Below are 20297 nucleotides of genomic sequence, written 5' to 3'. Positions count from 1 at the left end.
TCTCTGTGTAGACCAAGCAGGCCTTGAACTCACTGGGATAAGCCTGCCTCTGCCTCCTAAGTGCTAGGATTAAAGATGTGGGCCCCCACTGCCAGCCATTATTTTTATTGAATACAGATAACAGCTATCTAATTAGTTCTTTTATCATGCTTCTATTATTCCTATATTTATAGGCTTTAATGTACAGAAGAAGAGGCTGGAGCTAGAGTTTAGTTAGTAATGTACTTGCCTAGCATGAAGTCCCAGGCTTGATTCCCCAGCACCATTACATAAGATCAGGTGTGAAAGAAAGATACAGAATAATATATCCTGCAAAATTTAGACATGTAATGAAAAATTAAAATAGATCCCTAAAGCAAAGGGATATAAGCATTATAAAATATTGCCAGATACATGTTATTTAATTTGTCCTTCTTCTACTTATTACTAGCTGACATTTTTAATCAGTCCTGTTGCCATTTTGCTTTTATATGTAACAGAAATATGCCATACTGTAAAATTCCAAGTAAATATCTATTTTTATATTTACATGTTTGAGTACTAAATCTACATTTGTTTTTATTTCTGTACCTGTTAGCTTGGCAGTTTTGTTTTTAGCTTCAACTTGCAGAGGTTTCGTTTTGAGTTAGGGTCTCACTATGTAGGCCAGAGATCTGTTGGCCTCTGCCTTCCAAAGTCCTGGAATTAAAGGAGTGTGCCTCCAATCCCACATATGTGCACATATGTGGGCAACCTCAGATGGTGGTTCCTCAGCAGTGCTGTAAACCTTGGCTTTGTTTTCCCTCCTCCCTTTCTCCTTCGCTCCCTCCCTTTTTTGAGACAAAGTTTCTCAGTGGGTTCTGGGGCATGCTGATTAGGTCACTAGGCCAAACTGGTTGATTGGCAAATCCTAGGGATCCACCTGTCTTTGCCTCCCAGAACTGGGATTCAAAGCCTGTAGCAACCTACCTGACCTTCTGCTTGGATGCTGGAGATTGAACTGAGGTCCTCAGACCCTAGTGGCCAGTATTTTACTGACTGAGGTATCTTTCCACTCTCGACCTTTAGTTTTTTTTTTTGTTATTTGTTTGTTTTAAAATTGCATCCAGCTGGGTGGTGGTGGCACACACCTATAATCCCAGCACTTGGGAGACAGAAGCAGGCGGAACTCAGTGAGGTCGAGGCCAGTCTGTCTACAAAGCTAGTTTCAGAACAGTCAGGGCAAACAGAGAAAACCTGTCTCAAAAAACAAATCAAGGGGCTGGAGAGATGGCTCAGAGGTTAAGAGCATTGCCTGCTCTTCCAAAGGTCCTGAGTTCAATTCCCAGCAACCACATGGTGGCTCACAACCATCTGTAATGAGGTCTGGTGCCCTCTTCTGGCCTGCAGGCATACATGCAGACAGAATATTGTATACATAATAAATATTTTAAAAAAAAACAAATCAAACAAACAAAAAAATGTATCACAGATATCTGGTCAGTTGCGTTTAAACTTCCATGAAACAAAGTCAAAAGTAACAAATATATAAAATGAAAATAGTTTACAAATAGATGAAAATAGCTGAAAGATAAGTATTTATAAACTTATGTTCCAAATATTAGCAAATATGCAGAGAAATGGAATCTTATAAACTGCTTATAGACTATAACTTGGAGAAATAACCAAGCAATGCCCAGTGTATTAGTTTAGTTTGCAAATGATATGTAATGAGTTGCCACAAACTTAGTGGTTTAGCACCCATTTATTATCTTAGTCCTTTGGCCAGAGAGTGTTCACAGCTTACCCGGATCCTCTGTTCAGGGCCTATCAAAGTGGCAATAAAATACATGTTCCTCAAGTCCGGAAGGGTCTGCTTTCAAGATCACTCAGGCTGTTAGCAGAGTTCATTTCCTGTGATTCTCACTGCTAGCTAAAGGCTATTCAGGTCCTATAGGCCATCCATAGACCCAACCAGGTGGCCTTTTTTTTTTTTAAAAAAAAATAACATTTAATTTTGATATTATATGTATTGGTGTTTTGCCTGTAAATATCTGTGCAAGGGTGCTATATCCCTTGGAACTGCAGTTACAGACAGTTGTGAGTTGCCATGTCTGTGCTGGGAATTGAATCTGGGTCCTCTAAAGAATAGCCAGTGTTCTTAACCATTGAGCTATCTCTCCAGGCCCAACCAGGTGGCCTTCTATAGGCAAGTGACAACAAGTTGCTTCTTTAAGGCTAGCATGAATTTTTAGTTCCATAATACACAAAGTATTACAAAATGAACTGTTATCACAGTAAGCCTTCTATAATCCTAGATCTATCTGTTGTCTAGGAATTAGTAAGGGGTCCTATTCAAGGAGTGGGGACTATACAGAGCAACACCAAGAATCAGAGATCACGGAGATTATTTTAGAGTTCTGCCAACCACATCTAATGATATTACAGATGTAGTGTCCTGGGGCTGGAGAGATGGCTCAGTGGTTAAAGGCACTTGCTGCTCTTGCAGAGAACCTGGCCTTAGTACCCAGCACATGTGAACTCCCACATGGCAGTAATAACTGTCAGTAATTGCAGTTCCGGGGATCTGGTACCCATCTTCTACACAGAAGATGCACAATATGGCGTACATACATACACACAGGCAAAATACTCTTAAACATACATTTTAAATTAAAAAGGCAGTTTACTTGTACATAGTATATAGTCAAGATTATTCATAGGCTGAGCGTGGTAGTACATGCCTTTAATTCCAGCACCCAGGAGGCAGAGGCAGGTAGATATTTGTGAGTTCAAGCAACAGCTAAGACACTGAGCAGAGCTTTGGTTATCTCATGGGGTTGAGAAGGCCCTGCCGAAGAGAAGAGACCCTAGTGGATACCTGTGACTCTTGGTTGAAACTCTTAAGGATCTACCTAGGACTAAGGGCGGATTAGGGAATAAACCAGCCTCCATGAAGACTACTCTGAATAATGAGTCTTAGCTCCCGGTAATGATCAGACATCACCTCAGTTACAGTCAGGAATACCTGCTGGTCTTAATTAGGGTATCTATAGCTACAGTGGAACGGCGTGACCAAAGGGCAAATTGGGGAGGAAAGGGTTTATTTGGCTTATACTTCCGCATCTAAGTGCATCACTGAAGGAAACCAGGACAGAAACCCCCAACAGGGCATGAACCTAGGTGTTAGTAATCAGGCATCTCTGTACTGGCCTGCCTTGGGAGTTCTGACAGGCTGTAGCCACTAAGAGCACCTCCTGTGCACATTCACTAAGTTCCCTTTTAAAAGGGCACTGCCCACCTTCCATCTCTTTCTCCCTCAGCCTCCACTCACTATGCGCTCTCTCTTCTCTTCTGCTTCTGTCCCCAGAGGCTGGGCTCTCCACTCTCCTTCCCTTTTTACATTCCCTTTCCTCTAATAAAATCCTTCCATATTAACTTGCTTCTCTCTCTCCCATGCTTTTTTTTTTTTCCCAACACTAGGGGCAGGAGCTGGGAAGCGTGGTATTTACTGGCTTGTTCAACCTGCTTTTTTCTTTTGCTTTATTTCTTTTTGTTTTTTGTTTGTTTGTTGAGATAGGGTTTCTCTGTGTAGCTCTGGCTCTCCTGGAACTCGCTTTGTAGTCCAGGCTGGCGTCAAATTCACAAAGACCCGAGAGATCTACCTGCTTCTGCCTCCAGAGTGCTGGGAGAAAGGTGCGCAACACACAACCGTCTTCAACCTGCTTTCTTATAGAACCTGGGACCATCAGCCCTGGGATTGCACCACCCACAATGGGCCAGGCCCCATCAATCACTAAGAAAATGCCCTACAGTTGGATTTTATGGAGGCTCAATTTTCTCAGCTGAGGTTCCTCCTTTCAGATGACCCTAGCTTGTGTCAAATTGACATAAAACTAGCCAGCACACTGGCCCTAAGTCTCTCTCATAGAACATTTTCTTTTTCCCCAGCTGCCTTACTCAAACTTAGTTCTAATTGTAATAAACACACTGTTAGTGGAGAAGGGGATACTGATGCAGACAGGAGTCAGAAGAAAGAGAAAGAAGGACCATGGGAGGGAGGAGGTTGTTCTACTTTGCTCTATTGCTTGAATAGCATTAAACGAGGCAACTTGGAGGCAGGCATTCCAGCTTACAGAACATCTCTGAAGGAAGCCAGGGCAGGAATTCAAAGCAGGAACCTGGAGGCTCTAGCTGAACAGACCATGAGGAACGTGGTTACAGTGACTCATTCTCAACTTGCTATCTTCTACAGCTCAGGGGTGGCACTGTCCACCGGGGGCTGGGCCCATCATGAGTCAGGAAAATGCCTCACAGACATGCCCACAGGCCAATCTGACAGGAGCCATTCTTCAACTCAGGGGCCCTCTTGCCAGGTGACTCTAGTTTGTGTTAAGTTTATTAAAACCAGCACTGGAGCCAAGCCAAATGAACATTGCACTGCGGAGGGTTCTCTCTTTCTTACGTTTATAAATGTATCGACACTGTCTGTTGCTCCTCAACACTCCTTTTAAACTGACTCGTTAAGCCACATCTTGTGTGTGAGATTTTCCCGTGACCTCGGCTTGGCCAGCTTAAGGGTCTTTTGAATCCACAACTCAACTTCCCCAAAAGAAAAATAATCATTTTTTTCTAAACAGCATGTCAAAGCAAATGTTTTTTTTTTTTTTAACTAAAAATGATTATTATTGAGATAAGGTCTTCCTACATAGCCATTCTGGTCTAGAATTCGCCATTCTCCTGCCTCAACCTTTCTAGTTCTGGGAACACAGGCGTGCGTTATCATGCCAGGCTCAAAAATTAATTTCTTAATGTTTTAGGATACTAATAAATTACCAGGCAAAATGGGAGAGAGCCGAAGAGAATACCCAGAAGGTTCCGGCAGACGAGCTGCGAATTCTTTGAACGTGAGACACTGACGTATTTTGTAATACTCCCTCAGCCTCCAACCATGCCATCGTTCATCCAATAAGCAAGCTCCGGGTGCGGTACCTACCATGTGAGAGGTTAGCTATGGAGATGTGAGGGGGAGCCGTCCGTTCTAGAAGAGCTAAGTTAGGACACAACTTCTACCTGTCTTTACTTTTACTGACAGCAAACCTCGTCCTCAGAAACCCACTCAGAGCCCGGGCGGCTACTCCCCACCCCCCTCCCCGCCGCCCCGGGCGGCTCCAAACAGCGCGTCCACTCTGGGAAGAACGTTCGGAGCCTCCGCTTCCCGGCAGCCCCTGCGGCGGGCGGCGGAAAGGCGCACGCAAGCGCGCAGACCGGCCCCCGCACGCAGGCGCACTGCGCACGCCGGCTGCACTAGGTCTCGCGGTTCGGTGCACGGTAGCGGAGAGCGAGGCCTGCTGAGCGCCGCCGTGGTGCCGCCTAGTCAAGGTTGTGCGGGAAGAGGCGCAGCGGGCGGGCGAAGAGCGCGCGTCTCACCCTCGCAGTGGCACCGGGACCGGTCGCCTGGAGGAGCCGGTGAGTGAGGGGGTTCCCCGCGGCCCCTCCCCCTCGGCGGGCGGCTCTAGGTTCCCTCCGCGGACCCGAGGGAGTCCCCGGGGCGAAGGCGGACGCGGGCGGCGGCTAGAGCTGGCGCTGACGCGTCAGGGACCGGACCTTCGCGTCGCTCCCGTGCGTCACGGGCTCGGCGATCCTAACGGCAGCGCGGCGGCGACGAAGGCGAAGCGGGGTGGGGGTGGGGAACGCTGGTGCTCGCTGTGAAGAACGCCGGTCGGGGCGGGGCGGCGGTGGCAGCGGCGGCAGGGACTGCGGGGCGCCGGGCGGTGGCGCGGAGTCTGCGCGCCACGCTAGCCGGAGGGCGGGGGCGAGCGGCGCGGATTGCGGTGGCCGAGGTCCCGGGCGTGCGGGGCCGGTCCGGGAGTTGGCAGGTTACCGCCCGGGTCGGTGTTTGGAGGGAGGTGGGGGTGGAGACGGGAGGCTGCAGTTTACAGATGTCATAACTACGCGGGCCTGGAGCTGCTGACGGGGGTGTGGTAATTATAGCAATGACAACTTGGTCGGCTGTGTGAGCGGTGGAAGCGAGGGAAACCGCCAGGCGTTAGCTGAGGCTCGCAGTGGCTGGAGTCAGGAATGTCGGCCAGAAAGAATGAGAGGGTTGAATGCAGTTGCTTCCGACCCGCTTTGCAATGAGAAGTTTCAAATAATTGGTTTTAAGGCTTAAACTTAGGTTTGGTAAACTATCAGAATCGACAACCGAGAAATGCTTTTGAAATATTGTATTAAACACTAACACCTATCCTTTTTTTCTCTTAACACAGTTCCTTCAAACCCCATCTCCCTGTCACTTTCTTTGCTTTATGTTCCCTGATACATAGCCCATGGTTGTCTTGAATTCAGAACAGTTCTGCCTCAGCCTTTCAAGTGCTGGGGTTACAGGTAAAACAACATGCCAGATTTACTTATATATATTTTGAGACAGGGACTCATTACGTACTCCTGGCTGCCCCTAGAACTCATATATAGACTAGGCTGTCCTTGAACTCAGAGATCCACCTGCCTCTGACTCTTGAAATTCTGGAAGTAAAGACTTGTGCTGTCATACCTGACTTCCACCCTCCCATTTTAAAGTCCAAAATTTGAAAGAAAATTGAGAATGGTTTAACTCTACAGTTTTGCTGAAATAATTTATTCTTGGTAGGTTACTGTTTTATGTGGCACCTAATTTTAAGAGGAAGGCCTGAGAGGAAGTAAAGAAAAGTGGATTTACAGTAACTTTGAAGTAGATGCAAACTTTTCCTAGTATGAATGAAAGCACGGAAGAGCACAGTATTAGTTTTCAGAATAACTTGTTTCTTTTGTTTGTTTGGGTTTTTTTTGTTGTTGTTGTTTTGTTTTTGTTTTTTCGAGACAGGGTTTCTCTGTGGCTTTGGAGCCTGTCCTGGAACCAGCACTTGTAGACCAGGTTGGTCTGAACTCTTCAGAGATCTGCTTGCCTCTGCCTCCCGAGTGCTGGGATTAGAGGCGTGCACCACCACCGCCCGGCCAGAATAACTTGTTTCTTAAAAATATTTTAGGTTTTCTGCGTATGAGTGTCTATTTACATGTATGTAAGTACATCATGATGGTGCTTGGTGCTTGCAAGGCCAGAAGAGGGCGTTAGAGCCTCTGAAACTGGATTTACAGATGCTTTGAGCTGCCAAAACCAAAGACAAGACTTTTGATTGGCTAGATGACTGACTTGCTGATAAAGGATAATCCCTTATTACTCTTGTTTTCTTATCTTTGTACTTTGTTGGGATTGTGAATTTAGGTGTAACTAATAATCTAAATGTTGGCTATGACAATTCATTTAGCTGAATTGAGCTGATTTCTCTCTTCCCGTGGTGTACAGATGGGACTTTTGTAGGAAGGATTGTGAAGTAGGTCATTGAAAATGTGGGAATAAGACCTGATTAATTGTAGTTTCTGGATTTTTGTTTGTTTGTTTTAAGACCTTAGCAACACTGCAAAGTAGACCTAAATGAGAAAAAAAATGATTCTGTCCCAATACTGTAGACTAATTGGGATAATTCTTGAGAGCTGGCAGTAATCCAGAATGTGGATAATGGAGATAATCCTCTTCATATAACAAGAATAATGCTGCCCTTCATATATGAAGATAAGTCTGCATGCTCATCACGAATGATTTTCCAGCACGAACAAGGATACGTGCTGAGTTGTCCATGTGTCCATTCTCTTATGCTTTGTAACCTACAAGCCAGCTTGGGGTCAGAATGACGGCTTCTAACTGAGAAATAGAAAGACTCACAGAAAGTAGTAAAATTCATTATGGGTCAACCCTGTCTACATCAGATGTCTTTCAATAATTATCCTTGCAAAAACCACTTGAAGAGGAGGTTGCCTTACTGCCTGATTAGGTAACACGCCCCACTTTACAGTGGTGGGGCCAAGATTGAAGACATAAGATTGTTTGTAATATATTTATACCAGACTTTAAACCTTGGCTTTATCAGCAGTTCAGTCTTTATTTACATTAGAACAAACCAGAGGCTGAATTTATCTACAGTTAAGAGTCTTTTAAGTTTTTTGTTTTGTGACCATTAAAATTCCTCAGTTTTAAATAGAATAGTGGAAAAGAGCTGCCACCCCATTTCAGTCTCTATACTTTAGATGATACCTCACTTTAGATTGATAAATACCTTAGTTTATTGCCTCTTCACTCCTCCATTTTTTTTTTTAATTCTGTGGTTTAAAGTTGTCTATTGGTCTCACTGTGTAGTTCTAGCTCTGGAATTTGCTGTGTAGACCAGGCTAATCACAAATTCACAGACCTTAAACTAATATTGATCCACCTGTCTTTGCCACCCAGAGTGTTGGGATCAAGAATGTGTATCACTAAGCCTAGCTTCCTTCCTTCTCTCTTTGTTTGCTTTTTGAGATAAGGTTTCTGCCTGTTTTGACTGTCCCTGAAATCACTCTGTACATCAGGCTGGCCTCGAATTTCACAGAGATTTGCCTGCCTCTGCCTCTCTGAGTGCTGGAATTAAAGGTGTGCCCATTTTTACTATAGTTTTCCTCAAAGTAAAATATTCCTTGGTATTTACATTATCAGCTCCACCTAAATATAACTACCCATCCCTTTTCTCAATATACTTACTTTAGCATCTGTTAATATGACTGTAAGTATAGTTGAACCATATTGATTATTATGATATAATTTCCTGTCAACCAGTTGATGTTTATGTAGAAATTAATACATTCTTTTGGAGTAGAGTGGCCTCATTTCTTGAGCTCTTTCCTGAAGTCATTACCCTCTTTATTTTCTTTGTTTTTGGCTTTTTGAGATGGTATCACTATTCAGCCAGGCTGGCCTGGAACTGAAGATTCTTCTGCCTCTCATTTCCAAGTGTTGGGACTAGAAATGTTTGCCAAAAAATTCTGGCTCCTTTGTTCTTTTTTTCTTTTATTTATTTTTCTTTTTCTATACACTGGTGTTTGCCTGCATGTATGTCTGTGTGAGGGTGTCAGATCTTGGAGTTACAAACAGTTGTTAGCTGCCATGTGGGTGCTGGGAATTGAACCTGAGTCCCTGGAAGAGCAGTCAGTGCTCTTAATTGCTGAGCCATCTCTCCAGCACCAGTTCTTTTTAATGCAGTCTGGATTGGTAGTCTTCATCTATGTTCATTTACATTCTTATCTTGGGATGTCTCGTTATGTCATCCTTAAATTTTTCTTTGCTCTTCTTTATTGAATCATCTTTTTTCCCCTCTTTTCTTTATTTATTTTCTTTGGAATATATCCTCTTGATAACTTCCTGACACATGCATGGTACTTTTTTATTTTACCTTCTCATTGACTAATAATCTTGCCGGGTATGAGATTCAAGATTGAACATTATTTGGGGGACTGGAGAGTTGACTCAATGGTTAAGAGCACTGGCTGAGGTCCTTAGTTCATTTCCCAGCAACCACATGGTGTCTTACAGGCAGACAGAACACTGCAAAATCATAATAAATAAGTAAACCTTAAAAAAAATTTCACTCAAAGTAGAAGCAGAATCTCCACTGCTTCCTTTCACTGTTGCTTTTGACATTTTAAGCCCTTTTAAAAATATTGTGTGGTTGTGGTATATATACTTGTGCTTATGGGTGTGCATGCACATGTGTGCACGTGAGTGTGGGTGCCAAAGGAACCAGGTATCTTTCTTGATCAATCTCAATCTTTTTTAAAATTTATTTTTATTATTTCTAATTGTTTGTGTGTATTTGTGAATATGTGCACTTGAGTGCAGGTGGTGGTGGCCTGAGGCTTTGCATTCCCTGTTGCTAGAGTCACAGGTAGTTGTGAGATGCCTTTCATGGATGCTAGGAACTGAACTTGTGCTCTCTGCAAGAACATGTTCTTAACTGCCCCCCCCCCCCCTCGCCCCTCAATATTATTATTTGAAAAGAGAGTCTTTCTGAATCAGGAGCTCAAGATTTATCCCAACAGTGGGACAGAATCACACTACCCCAGCTCTGGGTTTACAGATTTGTGTGCTACATCTGGTCCTTTACCTGGTGCTGAGGATCCAAATTCAAGTTTTCATTCTTGAAAATTTTTTGCAATCTGAGATGGGATCTCATGTATATTAAGCTGGTCTAGAGGATGGATGACCTTGAACTAACTTACTTTCTTTTTTTCTTTATTATGTATACAGTGTTCCCTTGCAAGTATGCCTGCAGACCAGAAGAGGGCACCAGATCTCATTACAGATGGTTGTGAGCCACCATGTGGTTGCTGGGAATTGAACTCAGGACCTTTGGAAGAGCAGCCAGTGCTCTTAACCTCTGAGCCATCTATCGAGCCCTGAACTTTCTTTCTTAAGTGACAAGCATATTTTTTTCCAATTTTATTTTTATGTGTATGGGTATTTGTCTACATGCATGTCTGTGCACTACATTAATACCTGGTCCCTCTAGAGGCTAGAAGAAGGGGTCACACCACCTGGAATTCGGTATCAAATCTCATTTTAGATGGTTGAGCCACCATGTGGTTGCTGGGAATTGAATTCATGACCTGGAAGAACAGTCAGTATTACTAATTCCTGTGCTTCTGGGTTAGGGTTAGGGTCCCCAGCACCTGATTTTTTTTTTTTTCATTAATGTGGTAATGGGGATGGAACCCCCAGCATGGTAGACAAGCATTCTACCAACTGAGTTACATTTCCATTCCCCTCACCTCAGGCTTTTTTTTTTATTATTTTAAGAGCATTCCAGGGTTAGAGAGATACTTCAGTGGTTAAGAATACTGGCTTTTTTTTTTCAAAGGTCCTGAGTTTAACTCCTTGGATCTATAGGATCCAATACCCTCTTCTGATGTGCAAGCATACATGCAGACAAAACACCCATATACATAAATAAATATCTTTTTTTTTAAAGCTGCATTCTATAGACCCTTAAAAAACTGGAAATTTATCTTTCAGGTTTGAAAATTTTATTATTTCCTGTCCCTTAGGAAAAAAGAATTTTAAAGTTGATTGCATCAGTTTTGACATACCAGATCATACAGGATACTTTAAAATATCTGTCTTAAATTTCTGAGCTCGGGCTACAGAGATAGCTCAGAGTTAAGAGCACTGACTGTTCTACCAGAGGTCCTATATTCAATTTCCAGCAACCACATGGTGGCTCACAACCGTCTGTAATGAGATCTGGTGCCCTCGTCTGACATGCAGCCAGAACACTGTATTCATAATAAATAAATAAATCTTAAAAAAACAATTAAAAACATTCTGAGCTCTCCTTCTATTCATTCCTCTAGCATCGTAGAATCCCAGTCCTCTGTGGCTCAGCTGTGAATGTTTACAGTTGTAATTACACATGATTTATTGTGAGATGAAATGTCTGTCAAGGTGTATGTGTGCTGTTTATTTTGAACATTCCAGAGCTTAAATTTTCTCCACTAGAGACCATTTTTGTTCAAGAAATTTTTCTGCAGCCAGAGTATGTGGGTGTAATACAAATAAGAATGCAGGTCAAGCATTTACTGATAATAAACAAATAGAAACTAATTTAAAGTAATTCTTTGATATAAATGAACTTTTACCATTTATTAAAGACTAAAACAAATTTGTATGAGTCAGTTGTGTGTTTATTTTCCCATTATTACATCTATTTTTTCATTATTACATCTTTGTTGAATATTTGATGTTGCAAGATATATAACATCTTCAGCACATTTCAGAGTTGATTGATTCTTTGATTTTATACGTAACAGTGCTGAGATGACTGCTTCATGTAAATACCTAGTATAAAATGGTAGCAGTATGTTGAAGGCTATTTCAGAATGGTTGGAAATTCTGTCCTGATCCTACCAAGCAAAAATTTCAAGTAGAAAGATTTAAAACAACAACAACAACAAAAACCCCTCAGAGCCTTTGTGTGGTGTTGTGTGTGTATAAATCCCAGTTCTGGGGAGGCAAAGATTGGAGGATCTCTGAGGCTTGCAGCCAGCCAAGCTGTTCTAATTGGTGATCTCTAGGTTTAGTGCAAGAGCCTGTCTTAGTAGTAAGGTGGAGAGTGAAAGGAGAAGACACACTCACCCTCTTGTCTCCATTCTGATATACATGCATGTGCGCTCAAAATGTGTGAGTGCATACATGTGTGCACACAGAAGTAATGAAGAGAAAGAAAACGAGTAGTTGGCATTTCTTAGTTGTCTTTTCTCTGTTTTGAAGAATAACTGTTTTAATAGATGAGATTGCCATTCCTCAGCAACCACTTTCTGATTTCTTTTTTAATCTTAAAAATTTATTTTACTTTTAGTTGTGTATGTGTGTATGTGCGCACATGCTCACATAAGCATGAAGAATGTGTCAGATCTCCTGGAACTAGAGCTCCAGGTTCTGTTCTATTGGACATGGATGATGGGAATCTGTAGTGATGAGGTGAGCAGGCTTGCTCTTCATCCCGTCCAGCTCCTACATAGCTAGCTTAGCCCAAGAATAATTACACGGAAACTGTATTCATTTAATCACTGCCTGGCCCATTAGTTCCAGCCTCTTATTGGCTAATTCTCACATCTTGCTTTAACCCATATTTAGTAATTTGTGTAGCACCACGAGGTGGTGGCTTACCAGGAAAGATTCAACATGTCTGATCTGGCAGCTGGCTCCATGGCGTCTGCCTCACTTCCCTTCTTCCCAGTATTCTGTTCTGTTTACTACGCCTACCTAATTTTCTGTCCTATTAAAGGGCCAAGGCAGTTTCTTTATTAACCAGTGAAAGTAACACATAGACAGATGGCCCTCCTCCATCAGGAACCTGACTCTGGTCCTCTTAACCACTAAGCCATCTTTCCAGTCCCTCTTCTGATTTCTTTTTTTTTTTTTTGTGGAATTTTCTTTTTTAACCTTATCTGCTAAAATCTTTTCTACTTTACAATTTAGCTGAAATACTTTTTTTTTCTTGGGTGTCTTTTGGTATTGGAGATTAAACCCAGGGTATTAGAACTGTGCCCAAGCCCAGCTACCATCTACTTTTTAGAGCTTTGGAGACCTCTGATCACTTCATTCTTTGTATATCAAATTTGACCTAAATATGGATCAGGCAGTACAAGTATGCTATGAAATGTTATGTTCTCTTCACCTTCTGAGTTCTTCATATCTCCATTCTAGAAATGGGGGATCCAAGTTTCAGAGAAATCTAATGTCTCCATGTAATTGGTTCTCTTAAGGCACTTTAATAAAAAGATACAACTGAGTTCCTTCTTTTCTTGTTGTTTGAGATGGTCTTTCTTTGTAGCTCTGACTGTTTTAGAACTTGCTGTAGACCAGCCTACCTGGAACTCATAGAGATCCCCTTGCCTCTGCCTCCTGAATGCTGGGATTAAAGGTGTGTGTCATCAGGCTTGGCTCATGTCATCAAATATACACATACTTTTTTTTTTTTTTTGAGACACGGTTTCTTTGTGTAGTCTTGGCTGTTCTGAAATTCACTTTCTAGACCAGGCTGGCCTCTAACTCAGAGATCCACCTGAGTGCTGGGATTATAGGCCTGAGCCACTGGGTCACCACCACCCAGCTATATTGTATACCCTTTATTACTGCCCAGATCCAATAAAGCTGCTTTCTATGAACTTTAGGATTTTAAAGGAGTTCTCCTTAGCTAGAGTCAGTTGTTTCTTTAGAAGAAAAAAAAATAACAGAGTAGTTAGTTTTTGTGAAAATATTTTTGGATTTTTAGGAAATTATTTTGGAAAATTTTTGTTTTGAGACAGTCTCTCTTAAGTAGACCAGATTTCCCTTAGCCTTGAACTTGCTATGTAGCTGAGGGTGACCTTGAAATATTAATCTCCTGCTTCCACCTCCCAAGTTTTGGGATCATAGCCTTAAGCTACTGATGGAGGAAGGTCATTGGTTAAAACAATAAAGAAACTGCTTGGCTGGCCCTCATAGGTTAAAACATAGGTGGGAGGAGTAAACAGAACAGAATGCTGGGAGGAAGAGGAAGTGAGCTCAGACTCGACAGCTCTCCTCTCGGGAGCAGACGCCTCAGAGAGACGCCATGCTCCCGGCTCCTGGGCAGACACACACAATGAAGCTCCGACCCAGGATGGACGTAGGCTAGAATCTTCCCGGTAAGACCGGTGCTCACAGATTATTAGAGATGGGTTGATTGGGATATCAGAATTAGCCAGTAAGGGCTAGAGCTAAAGGGCCAAGCAGTGTTTAAATGAATACAACTTGTGTGTTGTTATTTCGGGGCATAAGCTAGTGAGGTGGCTGGGGTGATGGGGACACAGCCCCAATGCTCCTTATTACTACAAGCTACCATGTCTGACATCTTTTGAGGTGGGACTTGAGTCTGTTTTTGTGCACAAACATGATGGTAGATGCCTGCAGTGGTGACCAGAGGTGTCAGATACCCTAGAGCAGGAGTTATAGATGGTTGTGAGCTGCCTGATTTGGGTTCTGGGAATTAAATTTGAGTCATCTCTCTAGCTCATCTTTTTCTTCCTCCCAAAGACAAGGCCTATAGTAAATGAGAAGGGTATGTGTGTGACATAAATCAAGGGATAATTGAGTAATTCAATAAGAGTGAAGACACTTCATTACTATATCTTCAGTAGTGAAGAGAACAACCAGGAGTAATGAGGAAGCAAACTATAAACAAATTACAGTTGTCTTTTGGGGAAGACATTCTATTTCCCTTAATGGGTATTTGAAAGCAGGTAATATTGAATCTTATATACAAGCATTTTAGTTTGTTGATATTTGGTTTGATGACCACAATAACTGTTTAACACAATAAAAGTAGGTACTGGATAAAGCCTTAGTATACTGGGCAAAATAATGATTTACTTAGCTGACATGATGGAGTGGGATGGTGTGAAATTTCAACAGCAGTTAGATGATGGGCACTGTAAAACTTATGAATTGCTTTTTTCTCTACTTTTCTAGGTTTGGATTGTGATTTATAATTGGTGTCTGCAACTTTGGAAAGTAAAACCATTGGAAAAAGGTTTACTGTATACAAAACTGAAGCAAAGTTGGGTACATTGCTAGCTTGCAATACAAAAGATTATAAAAATGTGGTCAACTCTTGTATCGCAATAAAGACTTAGATGAAACAGGCATATTATACCTATCAAAGCTGTCTAAATAAGAACAGACTATGAATAGACATATAAAGTGTGGAGCTGTAGAACGAACTGCTCACAGAGAAAAGTTTAGGCCTGTTGACTTCATTCCTGAATTCTACCAGACATCTGAAGACTCAGGACTAATTCTTTACAAAGTATTTCATCACCCAGCTCATTTTTTAAAGCTCATACCAAAGTCTGATACCAAAGCCAGACAAGATATTCACAAGAAAAATACAGACTGATATCATAATTTGAACACAATTCTCAACAGAGTCTTACAGTGGAGCCCAGCAGTCTTCCAGAAGACTTACTTACTCATTATAGTGAGATGGGATTTTTCCTAGAGATATGAAGGAACTGGTTTAAAGTCTTAAAACATGTTAATGTAATGTATTAGTAAAATAAAAACAAAAAGTGCATCTCAGTGTACAGAAAAAGCATTTCACAAAGTCCAAATTCTTTCAATGGTAGAAAACACTCATCTAGTAATAGAAAGGAGCTTCTCAACATGGTAGAGCACACGCATGGAAAACAGATGATTTATTGGTTAAGAGCACTCCTGGGCTGGAGAGATAACTTAGGTTTTAAAGGCTAGGCTCACAGTGAAAATAGAAGAGCGCTTCCTGATCTTCCAGAGCACCTTAGTTTAGTTTCCAGTACTCAAAACCACTTGTAACTCCAGCTCCTGGGGTTCTAACACCATCTTCTGGCCTTTGTGGATACCCAAGCACACATAACATATATTCACATAGACACAACATACACATAAGCTAATAAAAATTTTACATAATTCTCAAGGGTAAGGGTAATAATGTCATGCTTGATGGTAGCTTTCCTTAGATGTCTGTTTTCCGTTTATATTCAGCTTTGTATTGAAAACCTTAACTAGGAAACTAAAGAGTACAAAGGCATTAAGGTTAGTCGTTATAACTAAAGTCTGTATAGGAGATAGTCTTGTGTATCTGCTGAACACTGATAAGCTCAACAAGATGGAAGGGTATTTTAGGTCAGTATTTATGAATCATTTGAAACTGGGTGTGGTGGTGCACGCCTAGAATCCTAGTGCTTGGGAGGTGGGGTTTGAGGCCAGGTTGGGCTACATGAAACACTGTCTCAAAAACATGAAAACCAAACAAAACTGCCATAACAATGAGTTGTATTTCTGTAGACATAACGAATAACCTAAAGCAAAATTAAAAATTGACTCATCAGGAAATAAAAAATACTTGAATATGTTTAGCAAAAGAAGTTAAAATTTATACTCAGAAATGTGCATAAGCATTGCTAGGGGGAGTTGGAGAGATGGCTTAGCAGTGCTAAGTACTTGATGTTCTTGCAGAAGACCTGGATTTGGTTCCCAGCACTCACATAGTAGCTCACAATTGTCTAAAACTTTAGTTCCAGGACATCCAACACCAGCTTCTGGTCTCCCAAGGGGTACCAGGCACATATAAGTGCACATATATGTAAGCACATATGCACGTGTATGCACACACACACTGAAATAAAGGTAAAAAAGTAGTTAGACAAATCAAAATTATAAATTAGAATGTTTAGCTTGTTATGATGGCAGTACTCCCCAAATTGATCTATAGGTTCATTACAGTGTTATCAGGATCTGAACTGTTTGTAGAACTTGACAGACTGATTCTGAAAATTGATGTGAAAGTACAGGAGATCTGTAATGACTAAGGCAAATCTTTTAAGAGAGCTTGTAGAAAGGTCCACACTTCCTTGTTCTAATGTTCACACAAGGCATTGATAATCAAAGAGCAATTGAATATAATCAAAAGTCATAAAACTAAACCTATGTATGACAAACAAGAATGCTTCACAAGTAACAGAAATTCATTTCTCATGGTTCAGGATGCTTGTCTTTTTACTTGACAGAAAGGGCAAGCAAACACTGTTTTTTTATATGAGATATGGTTTCTCTGTGTATTCCTGACTTGTCCCGAAACTCACTAAAAGATCAAGCTGACCTCAACTCGAAATCCACTGCTTCCCAAGTGCTGGGATTAAAGGCATGTCTTTTATAAAGGAATTAACCTAATTTCTGAGGGGTCTGCCTTCATGACCAATCATACTGGACTCACCGCACGTACTCTCTCATACTGGGACTTAGGATTTCATACACACATTGTGGGCAGTCATAACATGCATTCTGTAACAAGCTCCAAGATCGTTGAAAGATCATCAGATACCACTTGGAAAACTGTATAGACGTGCAAAAGAATGAAGTTCAACTTTTACCACATAGCATATAGAAATATTAACTTGGAATGGACCACTGTAAGAGAAAACCTGTATATAACTCCTAAGAACATAAAGTGAAGAATTTCTAGATATGACATCAAAAGCATGAATGAGAAAAGGTGGGCTGAAGAGATAGCTCAGTGGTGGTTCTTCCATAGATCATGAGTTCAATTCTCAGCAACCACATGATAGCTCACAACCATCCCTAATGAGCTCTGGTGCCCTCTTCTGGCCTGCAGGCATACATGCAGGCAGAACACTGTATACATAAATGATGTGGGAAAGTCTTTTGTCAATCTGTTTCATTGGTTAATCAATAAAGAAAACTGCTTGGCCTGATAGGTCAGAAAATTAGGTAGGTAGAGTAGACAGAACAGAGTGCTGGGAAGAAGGGAAGTGAGCCAGACACCATGCCGCTCCTCTCCGGGGCAGACGAGATTAAGCTCCAGCCCAAGATGGACGCAGGTCAGACACGCTGAATCTTTCCTTGTAGGACACCACCTCGTGGTGCTATATACATTATTAGAAATGGGTTAGTCAAGATGTGAGAGTTAGCCAGTAAAAGGCTAGAGCTAATGGGCCAAGCAGTGTTTAAAAGAATACAATTTGTGAGTTGTTATTACTGGTATAAAGCTAGCTGGTGGCTGGGAGCAGGAAGGCGGGAAGCGGCCCACAGCTCCTTCTACGCATAATAAGTAAATAAATAAATCTTAAAAGAAAAGAAATATTATTTAGGGCTTATGTTAAAATTAAGGGTTTTTTTTAAAAAATATTTTTTATTTTCCATGTATGAATGTTTTGCCTTCATGTATGTATGTGCACCATGTGGTTGCCCTTGGAACCAAAAGAGGGCTTCAGATCAACTGAAACTGGAGTTGTAGATAGTTGTGAGTCATCATATGAACCCAGGTCCTCTGCAAGAGCAACAGCTTCTCTTAAACATTGAGTCATCTCTCTAGCTCAAAATTAAGATTTTTAAGATTTTCATCTATAATCTATTTTTAAAAAGCCTCTTACAACTTAGTAATGAAAAGACGTGTAACCCAATTAAAAATAGACAAAAGATCTGCAGATTTTTATGATAGCTACATACTTAGATAATAGTTGCCAAGATGCTGTATTTTTTTTTTGATGCTGTATTTTCTTAATCATCAGAGGATTACAAATCAGAACCATGAGCTACCATTTCATACCTTTAACTTCAGTTAAAGGAATCATATTAGCTAGGATGTCGAAAATTCCAGCTAGTGGTGATGGACATATAAAATGATAAAGTCACCTTGGAAGATGGGCAGTTTTTCAAGCGATTAAGCATAGAGTTACTGTGACACACAATACAACTGCTAACTATATATGCATGAGAAATGGAAATATGTCTGCGCAAAATCTTCTTCATAGATGTTTATAGAAGCATAGTTCATAATAGCTAAAAGATAGAAATAACCCAATTGTCCATCAGCTGATAAGAGATAAATGTAATTGTTGTAGACATATACAATGGACTATTAGTCAGCTGTAGAAAGAAGTAAAATACTGATAATTTGCTACAGTGAAAATCAATCTTAAAAGTGTTAGGCTAAATGAAGCCTATCAACAAAAGATTACATATCATATAATTCTGTTTGAAATGTCTAAAATAAGATCAATAGCTAATGAGCTAAGTGAAACAGGTTTCTTTTTCTGAGTCAGGGATTCTTTTTGTAGCCCTGGCTATCCTGGAGAACAGACTGTCCTCAAATTCACGGAGCTCTGCCTGCCTATGCTTCCTGAGTGCTGGACTTAAAGGTGTGCGCACCACCGCCTGACCAAGACAGGTTTCTTTTTTAAGGTGATAAAAATACTCAAATTCAGTCTGGTAATATTTACACATACCTGTTACTATAGTAAAAATGGTGAATTGAATATTTTAATAATACTTTTGGAAATATGATAGAGCTGGTAAGATAAATTGTGGAGTGAGATGCTTGCTGCCAAGCCTGACTGTGAATATTCCCTCCTCACGACTATAGTGCTAGGAGAGAGTGACTCCTGCAAGTTGTCCTCTGACCCCATATAGTGTGCTGGCTTCCTTCCCTCCCAATACATAAATGAAATAACCATTTCTCGTGTTCCACCTCTGTGTGTGTGTGTGTGTGTGTGTGTGTGTGTGTGTGTTGAAGCCTGAGCTCAGAGAATAATAAAATCCTTAAAATTCATCTGTTCCCTCGCTGTTTTTCTAGAAATCATGACCACTCCAGGAAAGGAGAACTTTCGCCTGAAAAGTTACAAGAACAAATCTCTGAATCCAGATGAGATGCGCAGGAGGAGGGAGGAAGAGGGCCTGCAGTTACGGAAGCAGAAGAGAGAGGAGCAGGTAAGTCTGTGGGGCTGTCAGTCACCTTCTGTTGTACATATGTGTTATTGAATTCTCAGATGACAAAGCACTGCCTCTCATAAATTTTATTTGAGAAGTTTGAAAATAAACAGGAACAAAGGGCAGTGAACCTCATAAACTCATACGTTAACTTCAGTGATTGTCATTTATGTGCTCTGGTTGCTCCATGTTTCTCCCTATATAGTTCCAATATCTAATATTCTAAAGTAAAATTTGAGAGAATATATCTTTTCTCAATTTATTTTATTCAAAAAGACATTTTGGATAATGCTTTTGGTTTGTTATTATTATTGCTGGGTGGTGGTGGCACTGACTTTTAATCCCAGCACTTGGGAGGCAGAGGCAGGTGGATCTCTGTGAGTTTGATGACAACTGAGGCTGTTAATACAGAGAAACCCTATCTCATAAAAAACTAAAGGGTTATTATTGTTTTTATTAGATCACATTTATTTAGTGTATATGCATGATGTTTGTGTGACAGAGTAGGGGTCGGGCGTCTTGGAGCCAAGAATGCTTGTAGACGTCAGAAGACAACTTGCAGGAGTTGATTCTCTTTTTCTGCCTAGTTGGTTCCTGGGTGGTAGTAAGTGCCAATTAGTCATCTCATGGGCTCCCTTAATTTTTCCCCCCT

At 41.2% G+C, this 20297-nt stretch overlaps 1 protein-coding gene across 1 annotated transcript in view; it reads left to right on the top strand.

The window, feature by feature from the left end:
- The first annotated feature begins 5271 nt into the window (after positions 1–5271).
- Kpna1 (karyopherin subunit alpha 1) overlaps positions 5272–20297 on the top strand; it is a 63565-nt gene continuing 48539 nt past the window's right edge. Inside the window, exons 1-2 of the mRNA XM_041672983.1 lie at positions 5272–5427; positions 19512–19645. Coding sequence (XP_041528917.1) covers positions 19517–19645 — 129 coding nt within the window. The 5' untranslated portion in view covers positions 5272–5427; positions 19512–19516. The remainder of the gene's footprint in view (positions 5428–19511; positions 19646–20297) is intronic.

This window comes from Microtus oregoni, unplaced genomic scaffold, assembly GCF_018167655.1.
Source record: "Microtus oregoni isolate MIOR12 unplaced genomic scaffold, Mior012 000023F_ref0000262, whole genome shotgun sequence".
NCBI classification, from domain to species: domain Eukaryota; kingdom Metazoa; phylum Chordata; class Mammalia; order Rodentia; family Cricetidae; genus Microtus; species Microtus oregoni.
The sequence above is the reverse complement of the archived record's forward strand: the minus strand, read 5'-3'. Positions and strand labels throughout refer to the sequence as shown.